Below are 24657 nucleotides of genomic sequence, written 5' to 3' on the forward strand. Positions count from 1 at the left end.
CTCGTGATGAGTTACACAAGAAGGTAGTCCCTGAAATGAGTGCAGTGTGGTTTTTTAAAAATAAACAAACAAATAAAAAGCATATTCCCTTGCTGTCTTTTGGGTGTTTGAGAAGGGGGAAGTAATAAGCAAATTTAGGCTGAGCTTATCTGGCTGTTTGGCAACACTGCGTGAGTGCTTGGGAGATCTTTTTCCATTCGGTAGGTTGTCCAGTGGTTAAAAAAAAGCAGAGGAAAAACGCTGCTCCTGACCTCTCTGTGCCGTAGGTAAGCTCTTTTCCGTGCTGCTATCTGTACACATAGTTCTGCACCCGAGCTTTGGATGGTCACCCAAGCCACGGTGATCTGGTGTGATATTTTAAACTCTGCTGCAGAGAGACTGTAACCACCTTCTCAACTCACCAGCCAGGCAGTCAGAACGGTTTCCTGACTTGGCCTTAATCTCTCATTAAAAAGAAAACTTTGAGGCTTGTCAGTCTTGCTGCACTGAAAAGTTCACAAACTGAAGCACAGGAAGTTCCGTCTGAACATGAGGAAGAACTTCTTCACTCTGAGGGTGACGGAGCCCTGGCACAGGCTGCCCAGGGAGGTTGTGGAGTCTCCTTCTCTGGAGATATTCAAGACCTGCCTGGACAAGGTCCTGTGCAGCCTGCTCTGGGTGACCCTGCTTCGGCATGGGGGTTGGACTAGATGACCCACAGAGGTCCCTTCCAACCCCGACCATTCCGTGATTCTGTGATTCTGTTGGTTACATACACTTTGTCCTGTCGACTGTTTGTTTGACACCGCAGTGGTACACCGGTACGAGTCTGCTGTCACAGTTGTTCGGGTAGGGAAGTGTCCAGCTGGCCTTGCTTTATGAGCAAAGAGAGCCGACGCGTGGGCAAGCGATGGCGAGTTTGGGATGGGCAAGTGGATAGAAACGAGCTCCGCTCTGGCACCTTCCCCAGAGCTGGTGGGGAGTCCTCTTACAGTTATCGCTGGTGTGGTCGGGCCACGCGGCTGACTCCTCACTGAGCCAGAAGAGGTGGAACCGGGAGGCTGGGATGTGCTGCGTTTGCTGGCACGCTGCTTTGCCTCCTTCCCCGCGTGCTTCAGCAGGGCTCACAGGACTAGCGCTGCTTTAAGAGCCATGCTACAGGAAAAAAAAGTCTCTTCTGGGGACCTCTCACCTAAACCTGCCAGCTAAACTGGCTGGACTTTGAGCTCAGATAAGCAACGGGCCACCTTTTGAAGCGCCGCTGGTTGGATTGCAGCTGGTTCCTGGCTTGGAGGAGAAGCGCCAAGGGGTGCGGAAAGCTTCCTGCTGCTGCGGGCCAGCGTTGTGCGGCTGGAGCTGTGGCAAGAGTGAGGAGGCGGTCTCCAGCCCAGGCTGCTGCTCCCTCTTATCTCCAAGTTTGGAGTCCGTTCTGCCTGCATGGTAGATGAGCAACCTGCTCTAGTGGAAGGTGTCCCTGCCCATCGCGGGGGTGTTGGAACGAGATCATCTTTAAGGTCTCTTCCAACCCAAAAAACATTTTATCATTCTGTGGGAGCTGTACCAAGGTAGGGGACCCTTTCTAAATCCCAGTCCAGCCCTGTAGTGTGGTGATAGGGGAGCAATCTGTGTGGAACAACCTCTTATAATCATAGAATTCTCTTGCAGCAGCTTTCTGCCTGATGGCTCCACAGGACAATGAGAGGTGCCTTGGGAGACCCCAACGTTCCCCAAGTTGTCCAGATGTCTGGGCTCTGCGTCTTGGAGGAGAATTTGCTGGCAGAGTAGCTCACGATAGTGCGTTGGTTCTGGCCTTCTAGCCATTTCCTGGGAGCTTTAGTCTGGAGTTGCTCAAGAGAGACACTGACATCAACATCGGTCCAAAATTCCTCCCCGTTCCTCCGCTGCGGTTTTGCCAACCTGGAGAGGGTGTCCAGCTATTGCCCAGCCACAGGGCCCGATCCTCGGAGCGACCGCTTTGACCCAACTGCGAGTCGGTGCCCTGGATGCTCAGACCCATCCACGGCTGGCGCGTCAGCGCGGTGAGAGAACTTCGTCCTGGAATGTGTCCAGCTGCCGGAGCCTTGTGAATGTTCCTGTGTTTGCAGCACCGAGGAAGATTGACAGCCTTTCAGTTAGCTGATTTTTAATTTAAAAACGTGCTTCTCTTGGAAGATTTTTGTCGGTCCAAGGAGTGATTACTCTAGGGCTGTTGCTGAAATACTAGCGTTTCTGAAGGTCAGCATCTGCATATTGGTCTCAGCATCTTCCAGCATCAGAACAGATGTGTCCCTTTCTGTTGTGTGATTCCTCTGTGGGTGTACAGGTTTTTTCTGTGACCACCCAAAGGCTTTTTGTCAATACAGATTTTACGCAGTGCTGCTTTGCCTGGATCTTGATGTCTCTGTATGGAAAGGGTGGACTGCAGCCACTCTGCTGCTCAAATTCCACTGAAGCTTTGGCTTTTCCAGCGTTCAGCATGAATATTGTTTTAAAATGTTCAATTAAGTGTTTACAACCGGTCCAGCACGCAGAATCACAACTGCTCAGGCTGTGACCTTGGCTCCATGCTCCAGGCTGTGGTGAGAACCCAAAATCAAGAGCCTGTCCCTTGGCACTCCTTGTGGAGTGCTCGCCTGGAGTTCTGCGCAGTGTATGAACTGGGGTGTGCTGTGCTCAAGACTATGGCAGTAAACCTGCCCCAGTGTTTATGCTGGCTTAGGAGGGGTTTTTGTTTTCAAATCCTGGCTTCCTCTTTAAATTGGAATTTTGTTTTTACATGGATGTTTATGCTTGCTTTGTCATTTGTAAAAATAAATACAGAGCAAGTCAGTATTATTGCAGCAGTGTCAGTGCTTTATCACTGCAGGGGACTTTACATTTCAAATAAAAGAGGAGATAATAGTTTTGGCTTATTTTTGGGTCAGGAAAAGGAAAGGTATCAGCGGAGCCGCTCCTGGCCTGGCCAGTTTGTGTCTGTAGGAGAATGAGACTGGGTGGACCTTGAAGAGTTGCAAGAAGATGTGGCAACAACCTAGGAAACAAGAACAGGAGGGACAGGGTGCTCGTGTCCTTTCTCGAAGAACAACTGTTTCATTTGGAAAGCTTGAAGCCAAGGACGAAGTGAAAGAAGGAATTGTTGCTTGCCTGGGTGAATGCAAAGATGACAGAGAAGAACTACAAATCTGTAGCACAGGAGCTGCTTGAGCAGACAACCTAAGCTTGTCTCCCTGGATATCGAGTGCAGCTTCAGTGCTGAAGTGTGTGAGTAAAGAACTGACCAAAACCTTACAGGTGGGTTTGCAGCACAGCCTTGCCTAACCGGCTGCAGGTGGCTGCGGTAGGAGATCCTCAGAAATAGGTGAGATGATCAGAAAGCCAAAACAAGAGGAGGTGGAGGGGTGCCTGCGTCTAGCTGGGTTAGAGAGCCAGTCTGCGTCCCAGATACCACAACAAAGAGTGTTTAATTCAGCAGGTCCACACATTAGCATCCTATTCTTGTTAACTGGTGTCTTCTGTTCTTGTTAACTTCTGTCTTCTATTCTGCTTTGTCAGAAACTTAACTTTTTTCACCCCCCAAGAGAGACAGACAGAATTTAGAACCAGGATCGCTGCTCGCTGCAGCTCTCCAGTGCTGGCATAATGGATCCGTGACCTGATTTAAACTTGCGAGAGCTGCCATAACGTAAATATTTGATAGAACTACGGCTTCCCTTTTGAAGTCTGCTTCAGTTTTTCAAGCTAAATCATGGCAAGGTATTCCTGAAAGACACTTGTTAGTGTGGAGTTGTTTACGCAGTTCTCGGTTTTCTTTTAGAGATTGTTCTGGCTTCGGGCATCGTTTCAGCCTTGCGTTGTATTTATGCAAAACCCAAGCAGTACAAGTAAACATGAAATTATATTTGTGTCATAATACATGGAAAGAAAGGGAGTTAAATCCATATGTCAGCTCTTACCCCAGATGGGAACCGTGCTGTCACTCAAATCGCAACCGCTCCTTGTTTGGGCAGCCATGGTGCGTCAGCACTACTGCAGTGTCTCGCCTGGAGTGGCTGAAGAAAGGTGCTGAAGGTAGAATCATAGAATCATGGAAAATTTTGGGTCGGAAGGGACCCCTAGAGGTCATCTAGTCCAGTTCCCCCGCAGCGAGCAGGGACACCGCTAACTAGATCAGGTTGCTCAGAGCCCTGTCCAACCTGGTCTTGGAAGGTAGGGCGTTTGCTGAACGGTAAACAGGGACGTGTTTCTATACTTCTTGGGCTGCTCTGGGCAGAAGACGTACGTGTGTTTTGAATCCTGCAAGGAGCTTTTTAAAGCTCTGGGAGGTGTGGTAGATACACCGGAAGGCTGTGCTGCCATTCAGCGTGACCTGGATAGGCTGGAAAGCTGGGCAGAGAGGAACCTGATGAGGTTCAACAAGGGCAAGGGCAGGGCTCTGCACCTGGGGAGGAACAACCTCATGCACCAGTACAGGCTTGGGGTGGACCTGCTGGAGAGCAGCTCTGTGGAGAGGGACCTGGGCGTCCTCGTGGAAGACAGGTTAACCATGAGCCAGCAGTGTGCCCTGGCTGCCAAGAAAGCCAATGGGATCCTGGGGTGCATCAAGAAGAGTGTGGCCAGCAGGTCGAGGGAGGTTCTCCTCCCCCTCTACACTGCCCTGGTGAGGTCTCATCTAGAGTACTGAGTCCAGTGCTGGGCTCCCCAGTTCAAGAAAGATGAAGAGCTACTGGAGAGAGTCCAGCGGAGGGCTGAGAGGATGATGAGGGGACTGGAACATCTACTCTACGAGGAGAGGTTGAGGGAACTGGGCTTGTTCAGCCTGAAGAAGAGAAGGCTGCGAGGGGACCTTATAAATGCTTACAAATATCTAAAGGGTGGGTGTCAGGAGGATGGGGCCAAACTCTTTCCAGTGGTGCCCATTGACAGGACAAGGGGCAATGGGCACAAACTGAGGCACAGGAAGTTCCATCTGAACATGAGGAAGAACTTCTTCCCTCTGAGGGTGACGGAGCCCTGGAACAGGCTGCCCAGGGAGGTTGTGGAGTCTCCTTCTCTGGAGATATTCAAGACCCGCCTGGACAAGATCCTGTGCAGCCTACTGTAGGTGACCCTGCTTCGGCAGGAGGGTTGGACTGGGTGACCCACAGAGGTCCCTTCCAACCCCTACTATTCTGTGATTCTGTGAAATGGATCGAGTCAATATCCCAGACCTCAATTTCCTTCCCGCTGTTACAAACACGGACCTTTGTCAGAAGGAATAGCTGCTGTTAGCTGAAGGAGATTTCTGCTCGTTGCAGAAAGGCGCGATTCCCACGTGGGAAGTGTTTGTAGGGCTTTGCAGGCTGCGGGATGGTGGCACAACAGCGGAAAGAAGGTTTTATTTGGAGTTCTGAAAAAAGTCAAGCTTGAAGATGTGGAAGCAGGTTAACATGACGTGAGTACAGACCAGGAAGAATCAAATATCTTTTTTTTTATGTTCTTAATTTTGCTAGTCAATTCAATGAAGTAGTGAAGGAAGCCTGAATTTTGTAGAAAAAGGTTGGAGTGGAGCACACTGAAGCCTGAGAATACAAAAGATGACAAAATCAAAGTTATACGAAAGCTATTAACTGAAATATTCCTTAGACTGAATATTTACTGGACTTTAATCTTTTGAAAGGAGCCTTCTTACGTTTGTTTTCTAGAGTTTTTTTAAAGGACAAAGAAACATAACACGCTCGGATCAAAACCCTCATTTTTGTATCATGGTCATGGTTCTTATCTCGAACTGCAGCATTCCAGGATTACTTAAGAAACAGAGTGATTCACTTCAGGGAGTTGCTGGAGACTAGAAGGGAACTTAACAGAGTATCCACGATGTACCTTAGTTTTCTGTGCTTCTGTCCTATCCTTGCTGGATTGAGTATTCTTACTTACCCCTGCTTGTGGGTCATAAGTAGCCGTTTCTTAGACTGATCTCTGCCATTGAATGCCTGTGAGTCTGTGCAGCATTTAGTATATGCCGTGTTGTATATTAATAATCAGATAAATTAGAAGAAATAACTAGAAGCAAGGGTTGCAGCAGCCCTTCTGGGCAGAGCCCAAATGATTCAGCCAAGCCAGCAGAAATATATAGGAATACTTGATCCATTTGGCAGTGAAATAACTGGAAAACCCGGGTTTCTATCCCTGCTCCCTGTCTGTTCTGCACTGGGAATGTGTCCTGCGCCCAGGTGTACGGACTCCTCCTGTTGGAAGAGTTTGGAAGCTGGGGTCTGCGTCCGCTCACAGCCATCATCTGGAACACTTAGCTTTGCCTTTTGGTGCTTTACTGCTGCCCAGACCATGGTGCCAAGTATGCTGTGTTGTAGTTCCTTTGATATCCTTGTGTTACAAACTCTGTTTGTGGGAGGGGAGTGATTTTGAGGTGCCGTCTCTCTTGAACCTGAGGTGAAAGCAGGGAACTGGAAAACACGTCTTACCTCTGGCTGCTGCTGTCGGATGCAGTCTTTAGAGTATGAAGCATCTTCTACCATGAGGTCATAAGCCTCAAAACCATAGGATTTTTTTTTTTTAACAATTGAATTTGCCAGTTGGAACAAAGAAAGCGCTGTCAAGTACAGAAGTCGGAAATGTGGACAAAGCCAAGATGAGATTTCTCATTCTAGACCTTGCATCTGAGCTGTTTCCTTTTGTACGATACCAGCGGTACCAGCTGATGAATTAATTGTTGTATTGATGGAAAACTTGAAATATTAACTCTCTGCCCCTGGATGGCTTACAAATGTAGATAAATATTGCGACTTCAAGTTTATAGAAAATCTTTGTTGGGAGATGTTAAAAAAATTTCAATATGAAAGCAAATGTTCTGAAGTTTTGTGTTCAGCGTTTGTTCAAAAGATCCTGGCAGCTTTTAAAAACGCTTCGTAAGATGTGGGTGCTCAACTGCGCTGATGGGCGTTTTTCCTAGCATCGTTTCTTTTCAAGATAATACTGAGCCACAGAACCTTTGCGGTACGGTTGCACTGTAAGCAGAGGGTTTTGCTGAATTTCGAGGGAATGGCCGAGGACCCTAGGGTCAGAATGTTGCCTGCGTATTTTAAAGGTTATGTAGCTATATATAGCTAAGGCTGGGTTTTCTTTGAAACCAGTCAGACAAGTCCTCGTTCAGTAAATTCCAGACTTCTATTGTAAAAAAAAAAAAAAAAAGGAAAAAAAAAAATCTTTGGCTGTTTTCTGCTGTTTACCAGTGTGTCTCTTTGCAGGATTCATGAATAAAATTTTCCATCCCAACATTGACGAAGCGTAAGTAAATCCCTAGTGTCTGCTTTTTCTGAGAAGTTTGTCTAATTGTAACTGTTTGGGGGCTTCAGGATAATATGCTGAGGAGTTGAATAACGCTGTCATCAATCAATGAGTCCAGAGTGGTGGTTTTGATAGAAGGAGATGTCGCAAGTTAACTTTCAGGAGTGGGTCAGGCTGTGGGCAAGCCTAGAGCGCTGCATGCTGCAGGCTGCCTTGCAGATGTGGTCTTCATATTGCAACGTGCTTCATTTACAGAACATTCAAGGTTGCCAGGCCCCCTCCTCATCGGCATCGCGCCGGCTTTCTAGAAATAAGAAACAGCATCGGCTAAGCCGTAGCTCCCTCTTTAGCTGAAGTTCACGTCTATACTAAAATTCTTCAAAACATGAGATGTTTAGCCACATTTTTTTCAATTAAGGTTTGTTAAGGGGAGCCATCTATGCTTTAGTCTCTGCAGCAGAGCCCCACGCGGACCGGCTAATTCAATAAAGGCTCCAATTTAGTTTCTTACGTGCAGAGTATGAAGATTCGTGTAGTTAAAGGCTACCCCTCTATTAACCACCAGATACGAGTGAATCATAGCTTATCTGAAACCATGGGGCAGAGGCAGGGCAGGGGAAGGGAGGGGGTAGATTATGTTAAATCTCCAGAGTGTTTTTGAGTGTGACTGTGTTTAATTCTATCCTTTCCATATGTTTCAGGTCAGGAACTGTATGTCTAGATGTAATCAATCAAACTTGGACAGCTCTCTACGGTGAGTTTGGCATTTCCCTGAAAGCTGGTCACGTGAACGTCCGTATTTGGTGTGTTAACATAACACAGCTTGCTGGAGACAGATGATCCTAGGCCAACTTTTTTTTTTTTTGAGCTGAAGTTTGAGACTCCTCACTGAGCCAAGATCGTGTGAAAAACCAGATTTTCATGTGAAAATCCTTTTGTAAGCTGTTTTTATGCCAGAGAGGCGAAAATATTCCATAAACCTCACACAGGATCATTCAGTCCATTGCTTGGCATTGTCTGGCAACTGCACAACAGCACCCCGCCGTGATTCAGCACTGAAGGAGTGGAGTGACTGTGTCTAAAGTGAAACCGAGTTCCAGCTACCCCATCCATGTTTTGTACGTGCATTCCAGCTGGTATTCTTTGTTCGCAAGGCTATGAGCCCACTTCTACAGAAGATGGCACCAGAAACCATTCCTGTTTGTCGTGGCAGCGTCATTTCCTTGCCAACTAGGAGATGGTGTTGCATCTAACGTCTGCACTGCTTGCTGCAGAATGTTTGAGGTTTCCCATTAGGTCGTTTCTGGCTATAATTCTCCTTTTTTAGAGATGTAAAAAGATCATCTGGTATCTGAAGACCTGCTAAAATAGCATTTGGGGAAAGCTGAAATTGTTAAAAGGAATACAGCTAAGTACCTCATCTAGGCTGGCTGCGTTTTTAAAATGTGAACTTTGTCAGATGTTCCTATTATGCTTTGTGGAAGAGTGTTCAGGGGAATGCGCACATCAAATCCTTCACGTTCATCCATGAAAAGCTGATTTTACCTATGTAAGATGAAGCTTTGAAGCAGTTGCTAGAGAGACAAGCTACTTCACCTTCCTTGTAAGCACAATTTATAAGAAAATACCAGGCTTGGTGAATCCTGGGTGGGAAATTGCAATAGCAACTTGTTGAACTTTACTCCTCATCAGGAGGACTGAAGTCCTCATGTAGTAGATGGATGGCGTACACTTCACATGGTTTTGCTGTGAGAGATCAGCTTAGCTGTCACCCAGGTGGTGTTGCTAATGGAGGAAGAGGATGCTCCTGTGGCCTGGGAGGATCTGATGCGAGGTGGAGGAATGAAAGCGGCGTTAAGCAAACCAAGCCCTCTGCTCAGGATGAACCTGCGTGGTTCAGTTGGCAGCAGAACCCAGCACAGTGCAGCGTGTGCTGCTGTTCCAACCTTTAAATGCTACCTGCAGATCATGGGGATGGCTGGACAATAGAAATTCGCTCCAGCGTAACAGTGGTGCTGGTTTTGTGCTCTGGCAGTCTGAGTTCTGCTTTGGAAGCCACACATGGATAGCCTCCCTGTTCCGCAGCACGCTCTCACAGACGGCCACAGTGGGGTTTCTGCACTGTTTCCAAACAATTTCATAGGAAGGCTTTCTGTGAGAGGTTTCCTAATGAGTGCTGCTGTATTTTTTTTGTCATCATCGCTCTTTGTACAGGTAGAAAAACCAGCGTGGTATTTGCTATGCTTGTGATGTATTAATATCAGCAAGCTTGCAAAAACCATCCGCGTTTGTCCTTGCCATGTCAGTGGTAGGTGTTAGGCAGCTTGGAAGGTATCAGGTGTGTGTTCTGTATGGAGCACCTTCCGCCGTAACTGGTGAAAGTTGGCTTAGAAGGTGCCTCACTTGATAGTCATTTTATTGCAGGCTTCCCTTGCCTCGCTGCAGGATGCCTGGAAGCGGCAGGGAGGACGCTGGGGCGACTGCGTTCACTCTGTCCCTCCACTGGGAAGTCATCAGCAAGCTTGCTGATAACACAAAACTGGGAGGAGTGGTAGATACACCAGAAGGCTGTGCTGCCATTCAACGTGACCTGGACAGGCTGGAAAGTTGGGCAGAGAGGAACCTGATGAGGTTCAACAAGGGCAAGGGCAGGGCTCTGCACCTGGGGAGGAACAACCCCATGCACCAGTACACAGGCTGGGGTGGACCTGCTGGAGAGCAGGTCTGCGGAGAGGGACCTGGGTGTCCTGATGGATGACAGATTGACCATGAGCCAACAGCGTGACCTGGCTGCCAAGAAAGCCAATGGGATCCTGGGATGCATTAAGAGGAGTGTGGCCAGCAGATTGAGGGAGGTTCTCCTTCCCCTCTGCTCTGCCCTGGTGAGGCCCCGTCTGGAGTCCTGTGTCCATTGCTGGGCTCCCCAGTTCAAAAAAGATGAGGAGGTACTGGAGAGAGTCCAGCGGAGGGCTACGAGGATGATGAGGGGACTGGAGCATCTCTCCTATGAGGAGAGGCTGAGGGAGCTGGGCTTGTTCAGCCTGGAGAAGAGAAGGCTCAGAGGGGACCTAATATATATCTGCAGGGTGGGTGTCAGGAGGACAGGACCAGACTCTTTTCAGTGGTGCCCAGTGACAGGACAAGGGGCAACGGGCACAAACTGAAGCAGAGGAAGCTCCAGCTGAACGTGAGGAAGAACTTCTTCCCTCTGAGGGTGGCGGAGCCCTGGCCCAGGCTGCCCAGGGAGGCTGTGGAGTCTCCTTCTCTGGAGATATTCAAGCCCCACCTGGACAAGGTCCTGTGCAGCCTGCTCTGGGTGACCCTGCTTCGGCAGGGGGGTTGGACTAGATGACCCACAGAGGTCCCTTCCAACCCCTACTATTCTGTGATTCTGTGATCAGCACTAGAGTGCCTACATCACCCCTTCACTTACAGGGCTTTGCCTCCTTGTGTGAAATAGGGAGGTGGCCCATTTGTGAACCTGAAATGAAAAGGGGGGAAATAATATTTCCCAGTGCCTTTCAGCACAGCTGTGTTGTTTGGAGTGTCACCCCTTTAAACCACAGCACTCCTGTGCTGGCAGAGGAAATGGGTCAGATAATTCAAGGAGCAACTAAGGTGGAAGAGACCCAGAATAGCTACCAATAAATTCATGAGGACCTCGCGGTTGCGTTCCCTCTCCTTCCCTAATGAAATACCAAGTCCTTAGTGCTATGGTTAGGCTTCCTGCACGCGTTCAACTAGTTGCTGCTAAGCCAGTGCTACTTCGGGGGATTTGAAAGAAGGGGGAAATTACTGAGGTGTCTTAAAAAAGAAGAATGCCTGCAGTGTGTCCTGCGAGCCGTGATGGCCTCCCAGGGCTCTGCTCGCTCAGCCTACGTGAGAGTTCAGTTGTCTAATGGCCGCAAAGAAATAGCTGATCTGAGCCTGCTCTGTGGAGAGACTTGACCCAGCTTTTGCTGGTGGTGTCTGAATTTAGCCCCTAGGGTGGTTAATTGTTTTACCAGGGACAAAAAAAGATTTCTTACAGAGCATTCTTGCTGGTTTTTGTGGTCCCTTTTTGGATTAGGATCCTGCTGCCAGTTGCTGTTGTGGTTATCCTAGAAGCAGCTGGTGGCATCTGGCTGTTCAGTGTCCCAGCCGTGGCACACTTGGTCAAGGTACCATGTGTGCTCTGAAGGGCTTTGTCACTGTCCTCTGCCAATATGGGAAGGGGCAACAGCTTTTATACGAGAAGGGACTTCACAATAAACCCACCCAATTTCTTAGTGATGTCTCTGTATAGCAGAGAGCAGCCGATCACTATCCGTAGCAATCGATGTCATTACTTTTTGCAACTGGGTGATGCAGAACCAGCTATAATGAACCCTACATTACTCCTAAGTGTGTAAAACCATGGCCTGTCCTCCTGCTCAGCAGGGTTTACGCTGAATGGATGACTGAGGTAGTCATGGCACATGTCTGGACCTCCCGGACCTGTTGATGCAGGAGGGAAGAACTGACAGAACCTCGAGTCTCCTTTGATCCTCTTGAGCAAGGTCTGAAAGCACATTCTGAAAGTGTGCCCGCTGGTAGGTTTGCAGAGGTGGTAACGGTGGGCAGTGGCGATGCTCTGCCTGGACCTACTGCGCAGCTCTTCTGAGGCTGTGTCCTCGCTTGTGACGGAGCCTGGGTTTCTGTGGCTCCAGCCCAGAGCCAGAGTAGCACAATGAGAGCACTTGGAGGTCTCTCCCCCTACCTGCCCACCCATTTTGATGAATCTTAGAAAATCAAGGGCTCTGATGGCCCTGCCCTCTGTCAGATCTGGTTGAATTTAGCAGATTCGTGAGGCTCGGTGGTGGCTGGGCTCAGGAATTAGTCACACAGCCTGGTTCTGTAAGAAGCAGGTTGAGACGGTTAACTGCTCTCGCGGTGGATCCTAGGCAGCATTGGGCTTCCCTTCTGACAGCCCTTCATGCTGGTGAGCTGGTGATGCTCATCCACAGGCAGGGTTTCTCTGCCACCAGGAAAGCAACCTTCTCTTTAATTAAGGAGGAAAGGGGGATCCTGTTGAAGGATGTGTAGAATATTCACAAACAACACCCAACAGAAAACCCCACACAACGAAGGCTGGTCTGCTATCAGCAGCTCTCCAGAGGCCAAAGGGAAACCTGGCGCACAGCCCTGCACGGGGAGTTTAGTCTCTCCTCTCTGTGGGTGCGCGTGGTCCTTCGGAAGTCCCCGAGGAGAAATGTTGACGCAGGGCTTGTTTCTGAACACCCCCACTGCTGAAGACTCCTTCCCCTCTACACTGCCCTAGTGAGGCCCCATCTGGCCTAGTGAGGCCCCATCTGGACCTCAGAGGTCCCTTCCAACCCCTACCATTCTGTGAGTCTGTGAAGTGCGGTAGGTGTCGTCTTAGGGATGTGGGAAGAGGGTTTCGTGTATCCACAATTACTCGTCGGCACCAAAAGAAGGTTTCCTGTTGTGGATTATTTGGTGACAGATGCCAACTGGCACCAAGGTGTTAATGTGAGCTCTTCACATTCTGCAAATTGTTTGGAGTCGGAGGCAGGACTTGTTGGTTGCTCTTTCTATTAACACAGTCATCTAAAGCGCTTTGGAAGATGCTTTATGCTTGAGACGCGTCAATTTAGTCATGGAGCATAAGACATTTAAAGACTGTAATAGGAGGCAGAACAGAATTAGGAGAAGAATTCAGTGACGGGTAAAGCACAGCGCTTTGCTTTGCTTTCTTCCTTTTTTTTTTAAGCCAGGGCTGAGCCTCACAAAGGAAGCAAGACAATTGTGTCCTTCCTCTGCTTTACTTAACCCACAGATCTCTGTATCTACATCGGTGGGATGTCGAGGAGTTTGTGCAGTTAGCCGAGGAGCTGCAGCATCCCTCCAGCAGCAGCAGCTCACTTATCAGCCGTGTATGTGCTTTCCTTGCTGCCTTTATTTTAACTGGTGCCCAGATTTTCCGTGTGTTTACCCTTCAAGCTTTGTGCTGCTGTTTCAGTGCCGGTGCTTGCGGGATGATTAATCGGACTGACTCTGGGTCTGTGGATGTGATCAAGTGTGTCTTTCTCTTGCAGATCTCACCAATATATTTGAGTCGTTCCTGCCCCAGCTGCTGGCCTATCCTAACCCTATAGATCCTCTAAATGGTGACGCAGCAGCCATGTACCTCCACCGACCAGAAGAGTACAAACAGAAAATTAAAGGTAAGGGCGTAAATAACATATTGTGGAATGAGGGGTGTTACTGTGATTCCACCCTGGGGGAATGAGGTCTTTGCTGTTTGTTTGCGTGTCAGTGCCCATTCCTTCCTGTTACAGGGTCCCCGTCCACTTTAAATGGGGGTAGTCTGAAGTAAGGGGTGGATGAACTGTTGCTGCTTGAAGACGAAAGCTGGTGTGTGCAGCGTGTGGGGCAGGGTTTTTAAATCGTTAGCAAACCCTAAGCAAGGAAGGCTGTAAGCAAACTGGGTTAGGATTCAGCACAGTTTTGAGACATCGGAGAAATGATTAGGAAGAAAAGAGTGTGTGACCAAAGAAGGGGCAAGGAATGTTCTCCTTCTCTGGAGATATTCAAGACCCGCCTGGACAAGGTCCTGTGCAGCCTGCTCTGGGTGACCCTGCTTCGGCAGGGGGGTTGGACTGGGTGACCCACAGAGGGCCCTTCCAACCCCAAACATTCTGTAAAAAGTGCTAAACTTAAACGGGAACATCCAGTTGCACAATTACTGGATGGAAAGTGGCTTGTTAGCAGTTTTGTGGGAAGTGATCTGAGAGCAGCAATCAAGGAATCGGTGATGCTGTTGCAGAAAGCACTTTTGTACTGTGACAGAGCAGGAATTTTCGGTAAATGCCAAATAACTGTTCCTTGCTAATTCCTAGTTAAGCCGAGGCTTCCTAGTGCTGTGCCTGGTTCAGGGACTGCCACTTAAAAAAGCTGCAGACCAGTTAGTAATGTCTCGAAGGGTGTAACAAGGGCAGATTGCCGTAAGGAGGTGTCTTAAGAGAAGCGATGGAAGGAATTGGAGGAGTTTAATCTCAAGGTTCTGAGCTTTGACGTGCCCAAGGCACCTTCAGAGTGGAAGGGAACGATTTATGCTGTGATCAGCGTGAGCAGGATGTGGTTGCAGTCGTTTAACTCAGCTGGGGGAGCACAGGCTGAACATCAGGTGTGACTAGGGGTGGTAGGTGAGGGCTGACAGAGCTGGTGAGGGTGCTGGTGTCTCTGCTGTCTGTGGAAGGAACTGTTACACAAGGCTGAGAAGCAGAGGTGGTACCTCCTTGGGGTCAGGGAAGACTCCCAGTAAGGACTCTCAAATACTATGGATCAATAGAAGGACCATCGAGCTGATAAGCAAGACACAAATTGAATTAGTTTTGCATGTGAAACGTAAGAAAAGACAGAAAATAAGAATTATGCTTTAAATTTGCTCTCTGCCTTCCGTAGAACCAGCTGCCCGCAGACAGGAGCAGGGCACCATTTGCTGGTGTGAGAGGCCTATGGCAAAGCCGTGGAATTTATTTCTCCCCTGATCCAGGGAGCACAATCAGCATTTAATCCAGCGGTGGGAAATTTACCTCCTTGGGCCCAGATTTGGTCTTCAGTGAAGTTTTTAAGAGACCACGACTACCTGATTATTTTTTGTTCTTTTTTGGTTACTGAATAACCATAAGACGTGTTTGTCCGTGGGAGCCACGCCAAAAAGGGTTGCAGGGCCTGCTCGATGAGGAGAGCCTCCGTGAGCGGCACGATCCAGTCGTCTTCCCGGTGTGAGGTGGGGTAGCAGCTTTCCTAACGGAGCGTTGTGAAAGCTCGCTCTTGTTCGGAGAGCGCAGGTATCCCAGAAAGACGTGGGATTTGGTGGTGGAGTCCTTCCATCAGCTCTGCCACGTCACTCTGGAGTGGTTAAACCACGAGTCACTTTGTTCTGATGAGAAATGAGTCTTTGTCAGCTGCAATTTTTGTTTGAGGGCGGAACTACAAATGAGGCCAAGCCAAGCTGTGATTTAAATACTGAGTTATTCAGCCCACTTTGCTTGACTCCTCTGACAGCTGCATGACACGAGCGTAAGAACCACCCTGCAGATCTGGCTTGCTCAATGTCCTGAAGTCCACTGCCTTTTTTTTCATATCACAAAGCTTCCAGGCAAAATGGTTTGTCAGATAAAATCTCCAGGGCCAACACAAGGGACGCTTTGGGTGTCCTTTATGCTTTGATGAAACAGGAATAAAAAAAGATGCACTCTGGGGAAAAGGGCAAGTAAACTGATGCTAGCCAACAGCAGGTCCTTCAAGGAAGATTGGAGGACATCCCTCAGGGAGGCTAAATGGGATAGTCTTCTCCTTCGTTTCCATCCTGACAGCCAGGTACAGGCCATGAAGATGATCTGGAAGGAGTTTTAAGTGCTTGCAACGTGTCTCATGTTCCATATACTCAAGAGTCCTGCTTCCGCTGTCTCTTCCCAGGCTTGCGTGACAAGTATAAGGCAGAGCTAAACACTGTCATTCCTCATATTGTAGCATTTTTTAAAATAGCCTTGGACATGTTAAAATTGATGCGATGGATTGTAGCAGCTTCTCTGCTGTGGGAAACTCTCTGTGGTGCAAATAAATAATTTATTGCTGCTTTTCTTCATTTTTTAGTTATGAGCGCACAGTGGCAGTGTGCTCATAACTAAAAAATAGTTGACATAGTGGTAGTGAAGAGATGGGATTAGGCTTAGAGACGTGGCCCAAGATTTGTAGTTCCTGTGATTCTTGGTATGAGACCCGGTCAAGTAAGGATTTGTTGTGAAACTCGTAAATGTCAATTAGTATTATGGGTATGCAGCTGGACAGTGTGATTCCTAGCATTAGAGCCTGCAGTTAGGTCAAGTAGTTCATGGACAGGTTGCCAAGCGCTCCTTTAAGATCTCCCTGACAGTCCTTGGCGAGATTTCATGCCTGATCCCTGGCACAGCACCGGAGGGTGGGCTTCAGATACACAAAAATGCCTCAACATTTGCTGGTGTTGGGCTGTTGGGAACTGGTGCTTAACTCCTGTGTGCGCTGCCTTTCTTTCTCTTTGGTAGATATAATATGGAAACTTCTTTTGGGAGGGAGGTGGTGGTGAGCAACAGCAGCTGAAGGGTGCGGAGGGGCAGGCTGAGTGTTTGCTTGGAGCAGAGGATGTCTCTGGGAGCGGTTCTCCCATCCCACGTGTTGACTCTGAGCTTCCAGTTAAGTACTTTGAAACCCCAGTATGGCTCACAGGCACGTACCAGCCATGGGGTGCAACCACAGCTTGTTCTTGTTGCTCCGGGGTTTGAAAACAGGTGGATCAAAGCAGTGTTTCCCTGGTAGGAATGGGTGCATCAAGGCTTTTGCTTCTTGAACAGGCTTCTGTGGAAGATGGTTTGTCAGTATTATTTGGATGTTTGAGTTGTCTTCTGTCAATAGACTGAAGATCCAAGTTCAGTAGAACATTCAGCACAGAAGCTCCCTGGAAGTTTGACCTTTCCCAGATTAAACCTTCACAAAACCCCAGCCTAGGGGCTTGGTAGCTTTCCTGGGTAGAAGATGGCAGTTGAAGTTTGAAGTGCTTCAAGCTGTGTTTTAGCTTAGGCTCAAGCAGCCCTTTTCCGACAGTAAGAAACGGTGGCTTCCAAGTCCGAATCTCCAGTGGCCCAGAGAGCGCTAGAAGCGCTCAGTGAAGAAGCGCTGCTGGCCTCCTGTCCTGCCATGGTCACTGGCTTGTGGCTGCTCTGTCCAGGGACTCCCGAGGCGGCTACAGCATTTGTTTAGGTGGGTTTGGGGTAAGCATAGAGGGAACGTATTTCCAAGGTGCCCAGCAAGGGGCTGCCTTTGTCATCCAAAGTCTTACAGCAAAGGCACCTGGGTTTGCTTTGCTGGGTTGTGCGAGGAAGAACTTCTTCCCTCTGAGGGTGACGGAGCCCTGATCCAGGCTGCCCAGGGAGGTTGTGGAGTCTCCTTCTCTGGAGATATTCCAGACCCGCCTGGACAAGGTCCTGTGCAGCCTGCTGTGGGTGACCCTGCTTCGGCAGGGGGGTTGGACTAGATGACCCACAGAGGTCCCTTCCAACCCCTACCATTCTGTGATTCTGTGATTCTCGGGGTAAACACCCCTTTTCCAGAGGGAGATTAATTCGTGGAAAGCTATGGGAAGGGAGTAGCCACTACAAGAATAGATCATGATGGCGTCCCATCTCCATAGCTCTGCTTGTCATCTGCTGCCCATCCACCTTCCCGTGTAAATTCTCTGAAGGCACGCGGCTTTTTTGGGTCCCTCCTTCAGTTAGTCCCTCTCGTCTTTAAACCGTTAGGTCTGTCGCACCAAGTTTTCTCACTTTGCAGTGTCCATCTCTTGACACTCTGAAATCTCTTTCTCCAGTACAGGCAGGAGATGCGATCAGGCAGGGCCTAGGCTCCGTGGTGGCACAAGCAACCACCATCCAAGAAGAGGGCTCGCGGCAGCCGGGACCTGAGGATGGAGCACAAGGGTGCTTTTCTGTCGACGCTACGTGGGTTCCAGCAGCATGAGGGCAATCGGAGACCTTGAGCGCTCCGTGCTTCCCGGTGTTTACAGAGCTGCCTTCAATACTTTATCAGCTCTTAACAAGTTCTTGTAGAACAGATTTGAACAGCTGCTTCCGTAGACCGAGCGAGCAGGTTAATAATGTGTATTAAACAGTTAGACTGAAGCTGCGTGCGTCATGAGATGCAGAAGCTGAAGCTCACTGGGCTCAGAAGACCTTTCCAGCCAGCTCTCACAGCTTTTCCAGGGCAAAGCAGGTCTGCCAAGGCCACCAGCTGCTCCATCCTGGGATCTCCTCCATGAAGTGTTGGCTTTGGGTTGCTTTGTCCGTACTATACTCCTGAACCCAGAGTAATGTGTTTGGGCTCTGTGTCCCTGCGTCAGCTCCAGAAATGTGGAAAAAACCCACAATGATGCAAACCTCTTGCAGAGTATTTTCCCTTCCAGCAGGCTGAAGGATGGAAGTGCAGAGGGAAGGAGGGACAGCTTGAAGAACAGCCAAGCTCTGCAAAGCACGGTCTTTAAAACCTGTGTTGTAGCACTTGGTTATCTGGCATTAGCTGCATCGTCCCGCAGCTTTGTCAGTGCATCCGCCTGCCGATACGGTATGGAATTGGACTGGGCTGGACTGGATGATCTGCAGAGGTCCCTTCCAACCCCTACCCTTCTGTGAATAAAAAGCAGCAGTCTGTACTCCTGATGGAGAGATGCTCCTTGTGGACCTCGTTCCCTAGGAGGACTTAAAGAACATAGAGTTGGGATGGCTGCAGGGCTGGGACTGGGATGTGATGTTCATGCTTCGCACGGGGGCTCATCTTGGAGCACAAAGGGATGGTGGTGTTCCTGCTTTCTGCAGTTTTTTAATACTGCTGTTTGGAGGAGGCTTTGTCATATTTTGGTGCCTTCGTATCTGGAAAGGTAACAAGTTCAGGTTTAACAAGGCCAAGTGCCGGGTCCTGCCCTTGGGTCACAACAACCCCACGCAACGCTCCAGGCTTGGGGAGGAGTGGCTGGAGAGCTGCCCGGCGGAAAAGGGCCTGGGGGTGCTGGTCGGCAGCCGGCTGAGCAGGAGCCAGCAGTGTGCCCAGGTGGCCAAGAAGGCCAACGGCAGCCTGGCTTGGGTCAGCAATGGGGTGGGCAGCAGGAGCAGGGCAGGGATCGGGCCCCTGTGCTCGGCACTGGTGAGGCCACACCAGGAGTGCTGTGCTCAGCTTTGGGCCCCTCACTCCCAGCAGGACATGGAGGGGCTGGAGCGTGTCCAGAGAAGGGCAGCCAGGCTGGGGAGGGGGCTGGAGAACAAGTCCCATGAGGAGCGGCTGAGGGAGCTGGGGCTGCTCAGGCTGGAGAAGAGGAGGCTGAAGGGAGACCTTCTCGCTCTCTGCAGCTCCCTGACAGGAGGGTGCAGTGAGGGGGGGTTGGGCTCTGCTCCCCAGGAACCAGCGACAGGACGAGAGGCGATGGCCTCAGGCTGCGTCAGGGGAGGTTCAGGTTGGAGATTGGGGAAAATTTCTTTGCTGAGAGAGTGGTCAGGGGTTGGGCCAGGCTACCCAGGGCAGGGGGGGAGTCCCCATCCCTGGAGGGGTTCACACACCGTGTGACTGTGGCACTTGGGGACAGGGTTTAGCAGGCATGGGGGTGCTGGACTTGCTGATCTTAGAGGTCTTTTCCAGCCTTAGTGATTCTGTGATTCCAAGACTTGAAGTTGAGGCTGAGCAGCCCTTCTTTAGCCCGGTTTTGGGCCAGGCTTTCACCACTGCTCCGTTCTGCACATCTGTGTGCCTATAAGGTGTAGGCTTTCTCCGCAGCGTGCCTGCTGGGGACACCAGCCCCTCCTCAGCTCTCAGAGAGGACACTGCTGGAGCCTCCTGCAGCCATGAAGGACGGGAGGGGATTGCCAGACTCGCACTCGTCTGATCCACTTCGTGTTGCTGTTTTGCTGTGTCCATCTGCACGGAGGTGACCAACAGAAGCCACACAACCCACGCTTGGCAGTGGTTACGTTACCTGCCTGCGGGAATCCCAGCAATGCCTGCTTGCTCCTGGTTGGAGTTCAAGGTGTTGATCTGGGTGCCTAGAGCCAGCGTGGTCTGAACCCCGCTGTGAGACACGGTTTTGGTCGGTGACCCACAGCGTGGTGGCCGTCCTCCCCGTGGAGGGCTCCCTGCGGGTCCTTCCCAGCTAATCCTACGGCTGTGGGCTGATGTGAAGCAGGCTGCAAGAGCCGTGCTTTGAAAACGGAGCCTGGGGCAGACCCGTGGTGATTTCCAGGCCGTGGAAGGGAGCTTTTGCTTTTTAAAGTGCGGCTGTTCCTGTCGTAGTCTCGTGCTCTGCTTTCTCTGTCCAACCTTCCCTAAGCTCTCTGTACGCAGAGTTCAGTCTGGAGGGTTAGTCTGGCTCTCTGCTTGCCTTCAGCGATGGTTGTTCTGCGCTTTCGGTTTAAACTCTCACATCTTCGTTTCTTAAAGTCAGGCTGTGTAATGGTGACACCTCGATGGCTTTTAGGCTTTTTCTCCAGCTCACCACGACAGCTCCCGTTTTGGCAGTAAATTGAATCCTATCCTTGTAAGTGAGAGACGCCGTACCGAGGAGGGCTCGTGTTACTTCCAGCCGTGGGTGTGTGTGACACCAACGTGGGAGCCTTGGGATCGTAGTTGTTTTCAAGGGTCTCCACATCTCTAAGGTCTCCACCAGCTGTTTTCACGCACTGGACAGTGCTGCCTTTGGTCTGAGAAACACGGTAACCTGTAGGACTTGCCAAACGTGGTGTGACCCAGCCAGCCGTTAGTCGTAGCTACCCCATCCGCTGACTGTTGAGTATGCGCTGCTGATACGTCTTTTCTCTTCTCTCACGTACAGAATACATTCAGAAATATGCAACAGAAGAAGCACTAAAAGAACAGGAAGAAGGCACCGGGGACAGCTCGTCTGAGAGCTCCATGTCCGACTTCTCGGAAGACGAGGCTCAGGATATGGAGTTGTAGTAGAAGAGGCAACCTGCTTTTCAGAGAGACTCTAATTTCCTAACCATGAGAAGCAGACTATAATATTCATATTTAAACAAAGCAATTTTTTTTATTACTAAACAAGGTTTTTATGAATAATAGCATTGATATATATATATCACCCTTTAGATCTTGATTTTCTTGGTCATTTCTCGAACCCGAGGTGCATAGCATATTCCCACATTCCATTTTGGTAGCAATATGCAGCCCGAATGCATGCATTCAAATTCCATTTGGCCAAGTCAACTTGTGTGCTACTGAACTGTCAGCTGAAACAGCTGCCCTGGTAGGTAGGGAGTTAGCAAAGACGTTTGCTTCCTGAATCGATGTTTCCAAAGACACCACCTTGGACGCGAACGTGGAACAGCGTTTTCTCAGAGTGTAAAATCTGGGGGATGACATACTAACCGTGTAGATCAGACAGTGGAATCAAAGGTGCTCCTTCAGGTCGACCTTGCTGATCGTATTTTATGCGGAGTCACATGATAAAGGAAAAAAGGAAAAAAAGGTAAAAACAAACAGTACAAATGCATGGAGCTCTTCAGAGCATTGCAGCTTAACAATTTTGACTTGGATTTTAAGTCCGTTTTTATATGTGGACTCCTGCCTGCCCTGCTGAACTGTAGGGACTGACAACCACTGGTCTATTTGCTTTTGGGACTTTGGAAAGCCTTCATCTGGATGTTACTCGCTTGCTTGGTCTGGATTACGAGCTGTTCCCTTCCCGAGAGGAAAAGAAACAAAACACAAACCACAAACGATGCTCGCTGAGCAGTGCTTTGATTTAGCTGGAGCACATGTGAAGTCAAACTCTTACTTTGTCATAGGTTTGAAACTGCTGCCCTTTAATGGCTTCAAGTTTTGCTTTTTTGTTTTGTTTTGTTTTGTTTTTTTTTTTCCTCCTCCCTTTTGCTTGAAGTATGGTTAAACACCTCGCAGACACTCTCCGTCTGCTCAGAGGCTCCTCTGACCGGATGGATTAGCCTGGCTGAGAGCTTCAGATCCCCGAAGATCGGCCCGTTGGCTGTAGTCCACGAATCCCATCGGCACCCAGTTTGTTTTCCTCCTCCCCCCACCCCCCCACCCTTGCCCCTCTTCTGCGCCAGCTTGGTTAGCCTTCTGCTTGTGTGTGTACGACGGGATTAAAATTTCTTAAAAATTAACAGAGGATATGATCTAGACAAATTTGTGATGAATAAAAAAAAAGCCTAAAAGCGCCAATCGAGGAAGCAAGTGAATCTGCTCTGTTTCGGTTTGGTTTTTTTGTTTTTCCGAGGATGCTTCTGAATTGAAATGTTTGATTTCTCCGGGTGTCCTTCAGCAAGCTGAGAGTTTTCTTTGTTTTATTCCTACGAAATCTAGTACAGCTGATGTCTACCTGGGATGCCGGTACACTGGAATTTGGATCATTGCGTGCTGGGAGATTCAAACTGAGATGGATTTCTCAAGCTGAATGTTACCTGCTGTATTCTTTTGGGTTTTTGGAGGGGTTCGGACCAGATGTTGGAATCTGTGGTGCAACCGACAGGACGGCGCACGGGGAAAAAAATCAACCCCCCCCGAGCAACTCTCGAGCGGAGTTTTGAATGTCAGACTGGTACATTGGTCATTTTCCCAGAATTGTTTGGGGTTTGGTTTTTTTTTTTCTTTAGAAGTGCCACCACGTTTCGAGTCGTTGGGGTTGGAAGGTTACAATCCTGTTTCTAATTCATAAAGCACAATCAAGTTCTTTTTTTTTCTGTTGGGAAGAAAAAAAAAACAAACAAAACAAACCCTCCGAAAGTACCATTTTGCTTTAGCATGATTTTCCTTAATAAAAATATACAAAGAATTTCCTTTATGTTAATTACGGGCATGAAGCAAAGGGGGTTTTTTTTCCTCTCCTTTTTCCCCTTTTTATTTTAAAGCAGTAATGTTAGGGCTGTGGCTAGTGACTGTGCTGAAGTTCTCTATCTAGCATTTGTGGCTTGTCGGAAGGGTAATATTAACTATTTAACATGTAATGGTGTACTTAACTCTTATCTAGCACGCTGTTTTTTCTCATTACTTTGGGGAGGGAGGGGCCACGTTTTGCTGGCACTGTTTAACTTGCTTACCTGCTGACCTAGCAGTTTGCTTGTGCTATAACCTTTACTGTAGGTGCTACTTAGGAGTAGAGTAAGTGCTGGGTGGTGATATCAGTTTAAAAGATTAAAAAAACAAAAAACCACAAAAAAAATCACAATAAAAATTTGTATTTTTTCAATATTGTATAAAAACAGTGTTCTAATTACCTCATCCCCCTTCCTTTGCAGGTTTTTCTTCCCCGTCACTCCGTCCCCTAACTTGGATTTAGTGCATCCAACCGCTCGCACGTTCTCCCCTCCTTTTTGTCAAACGCAAATTCTGCTAAACAGGGATTTCCCCCCCAAAAAAAAATTAATACTGGTAAAGCCACAGCTCGCCAGGGCCAGCTCCTGACCGGGGCATGAGGATGCAGCGGGGCTGGCGGAGCTTGGACGAGCTGTGCGGGTGGCAGCTCGGCGGGTCCGCAGCCCCCAGAACGCGGGTCCCCGACGCTCCCGAGCCGTGGCAAAGCACCGAGGGTTGCCCCGTGCCCGGCGGCGGAGGAAAACCCGGCTGTCGAAATGCTGCTTGCGAAAAAATGTGTGTAAAGATGCTTGTAGGGGACGAGGTGGGCTGGGCTCTGGCTGCCTTGCACCCCTCTCCTTCCCCTCCGTCATTTTTCACCTCTTCTGTGTATTTTTTTGTCCATATCTTCCCTCCTCCTCCTCCCAAAAGAACCTCCCCCCCCAAACAGTTTGTAAATAACGCTGCGCCTACGTAGTCTGGAAGAAAAGCTGGAGCCAGACTGAAGCAAGATAGCTCTAATTTTTCTTTTTTGGTCATCTTGAGGGTTTTTTTTCCTTCTTCTTCTTCAGAAAACAGTGTTACCGTCGCCTCTGTCGGGGTGACGGGAGTTCCTCAGCCGGCCCGTGATGGACCCCGCTGCCGAAACGTGCCACAGCCCCTCGGCGCCGTTTTGGAAACGGCCCTTGGCTTCTGTTCCTGCCATCTCTCCTTGTGCTGTCGAGGTCTTGGCGTGACACGAGAAGCTGTGTTGCCCGTGTCCCCTCCGTGGTGGCACCTGGTGGCCTCCCCGCTGCCGAGTTTTTCCTGACCCACGGGTCGCTGGGGCGGACGCGGGAGGATGCCGGCACGGGGCCGGGCTGGAGCAGAGCTTTGCCATCATCCTCGTGTGGCATGGGCTCGTCCTCCTGCCTTCACCACGTCCGTGGTTGAACCCCAGCACCACGTCCGTGGTTGAACCCCAGCACCACGTCCGTGGTTGAACCCCAACCCATCTCTCTCTCCTTTAGGTGTCTCCTCATCCCTTAACGTGTGCTGGAGAGACGGGGCTCCCCTTCCCATCCCCACCTGGCCAATGTCCATCGGCATGGACCCTCCTCACCGGCCATCACGAAGGCTGGGAGGTGTTTGACAGTTTTCTGGTTTGGTTTGGTTTGCTCCTTTTTTTCTCGTCTGAGTTCTGCTGGCCCTTGCGCGGGGGTGTTTGCAGCATGAGAAATGGCCATGATTTTACTGCCTGTGTTTGGTACCCATCACGCGATGCTTGAAGAGATCAGGGCTGTTTTGCCCTTTCTTTGAGTCAGCTCTTTATTGTTACTATTTTTTTTCTTTTTTCACCTCTTTTTCTTTGCGTTGTTGCTGTAGTGGGCATATCTGCCAGCCGGACAAAATGCCTCTTCTCTAAGAGTAGAACCTCTCCGATAGCTGTGTATAATTAAAGAACTGTAAACTTTTTTTAAAATAAAATATGTACATACCTTGAAGCTTGGCTGATGCAAGCTGATTCTGGGG

At 49.3% G+C, this 24657-nt stretch overlaps 1 protein-coding gene across 1 annotated transcript in view; it reads left to right on the top strand.

Annotated features, from left to right (window-relative positions):
- UBE2H (ubiquitin conjugating enzyme E2 H) overlaps positions 1-24629 on the top strand; it is a 62774-nt gene extending 38145 nt beyond the window's left edge. Inside the window, exons 4-7 of the mRNA XM_075429006.1 lie at positions 7221-7260; positions 7962-8014; positions 13338-13466; positions 20651-24629. Of these exons, the coding sequence (XP_075285121.1) occupies positions 7226-7260; positions 7962-8014; positions 13338-13466; positions 20651-20775 (342 nt within the window). The 5' untranslated portion in view covers positions 7221-7225 and the 3' untranslated portion in view covers positions 20776-24629. The remainder of the gene's footprint in view (positions 1-7220; positions 7261-7961; positions 8015-13337; positions 13467-20650) is intronic.
- The last annotated feature ends 28 nt before the right edge of the window (positions 24630-24657 follow it).

The sequence above is a fragment of the Opisthocomus hoazin genome, chromosome 8 (assembly GCF_030867145.1).
Source record: "Opisthocomus hoazin isolate bOpiHoa1 chromosome 8, bOpiHoa1.hap1, whole genome shotgun sequence".
Classification (NCBI taxonomy): domain Eukaryota; kingdom Metazoa; phylum Chordata; class Aves; order Opisthocomiformes; family Opisthocomidae; genus Opisthocomus; species Opisthocomus hoazin.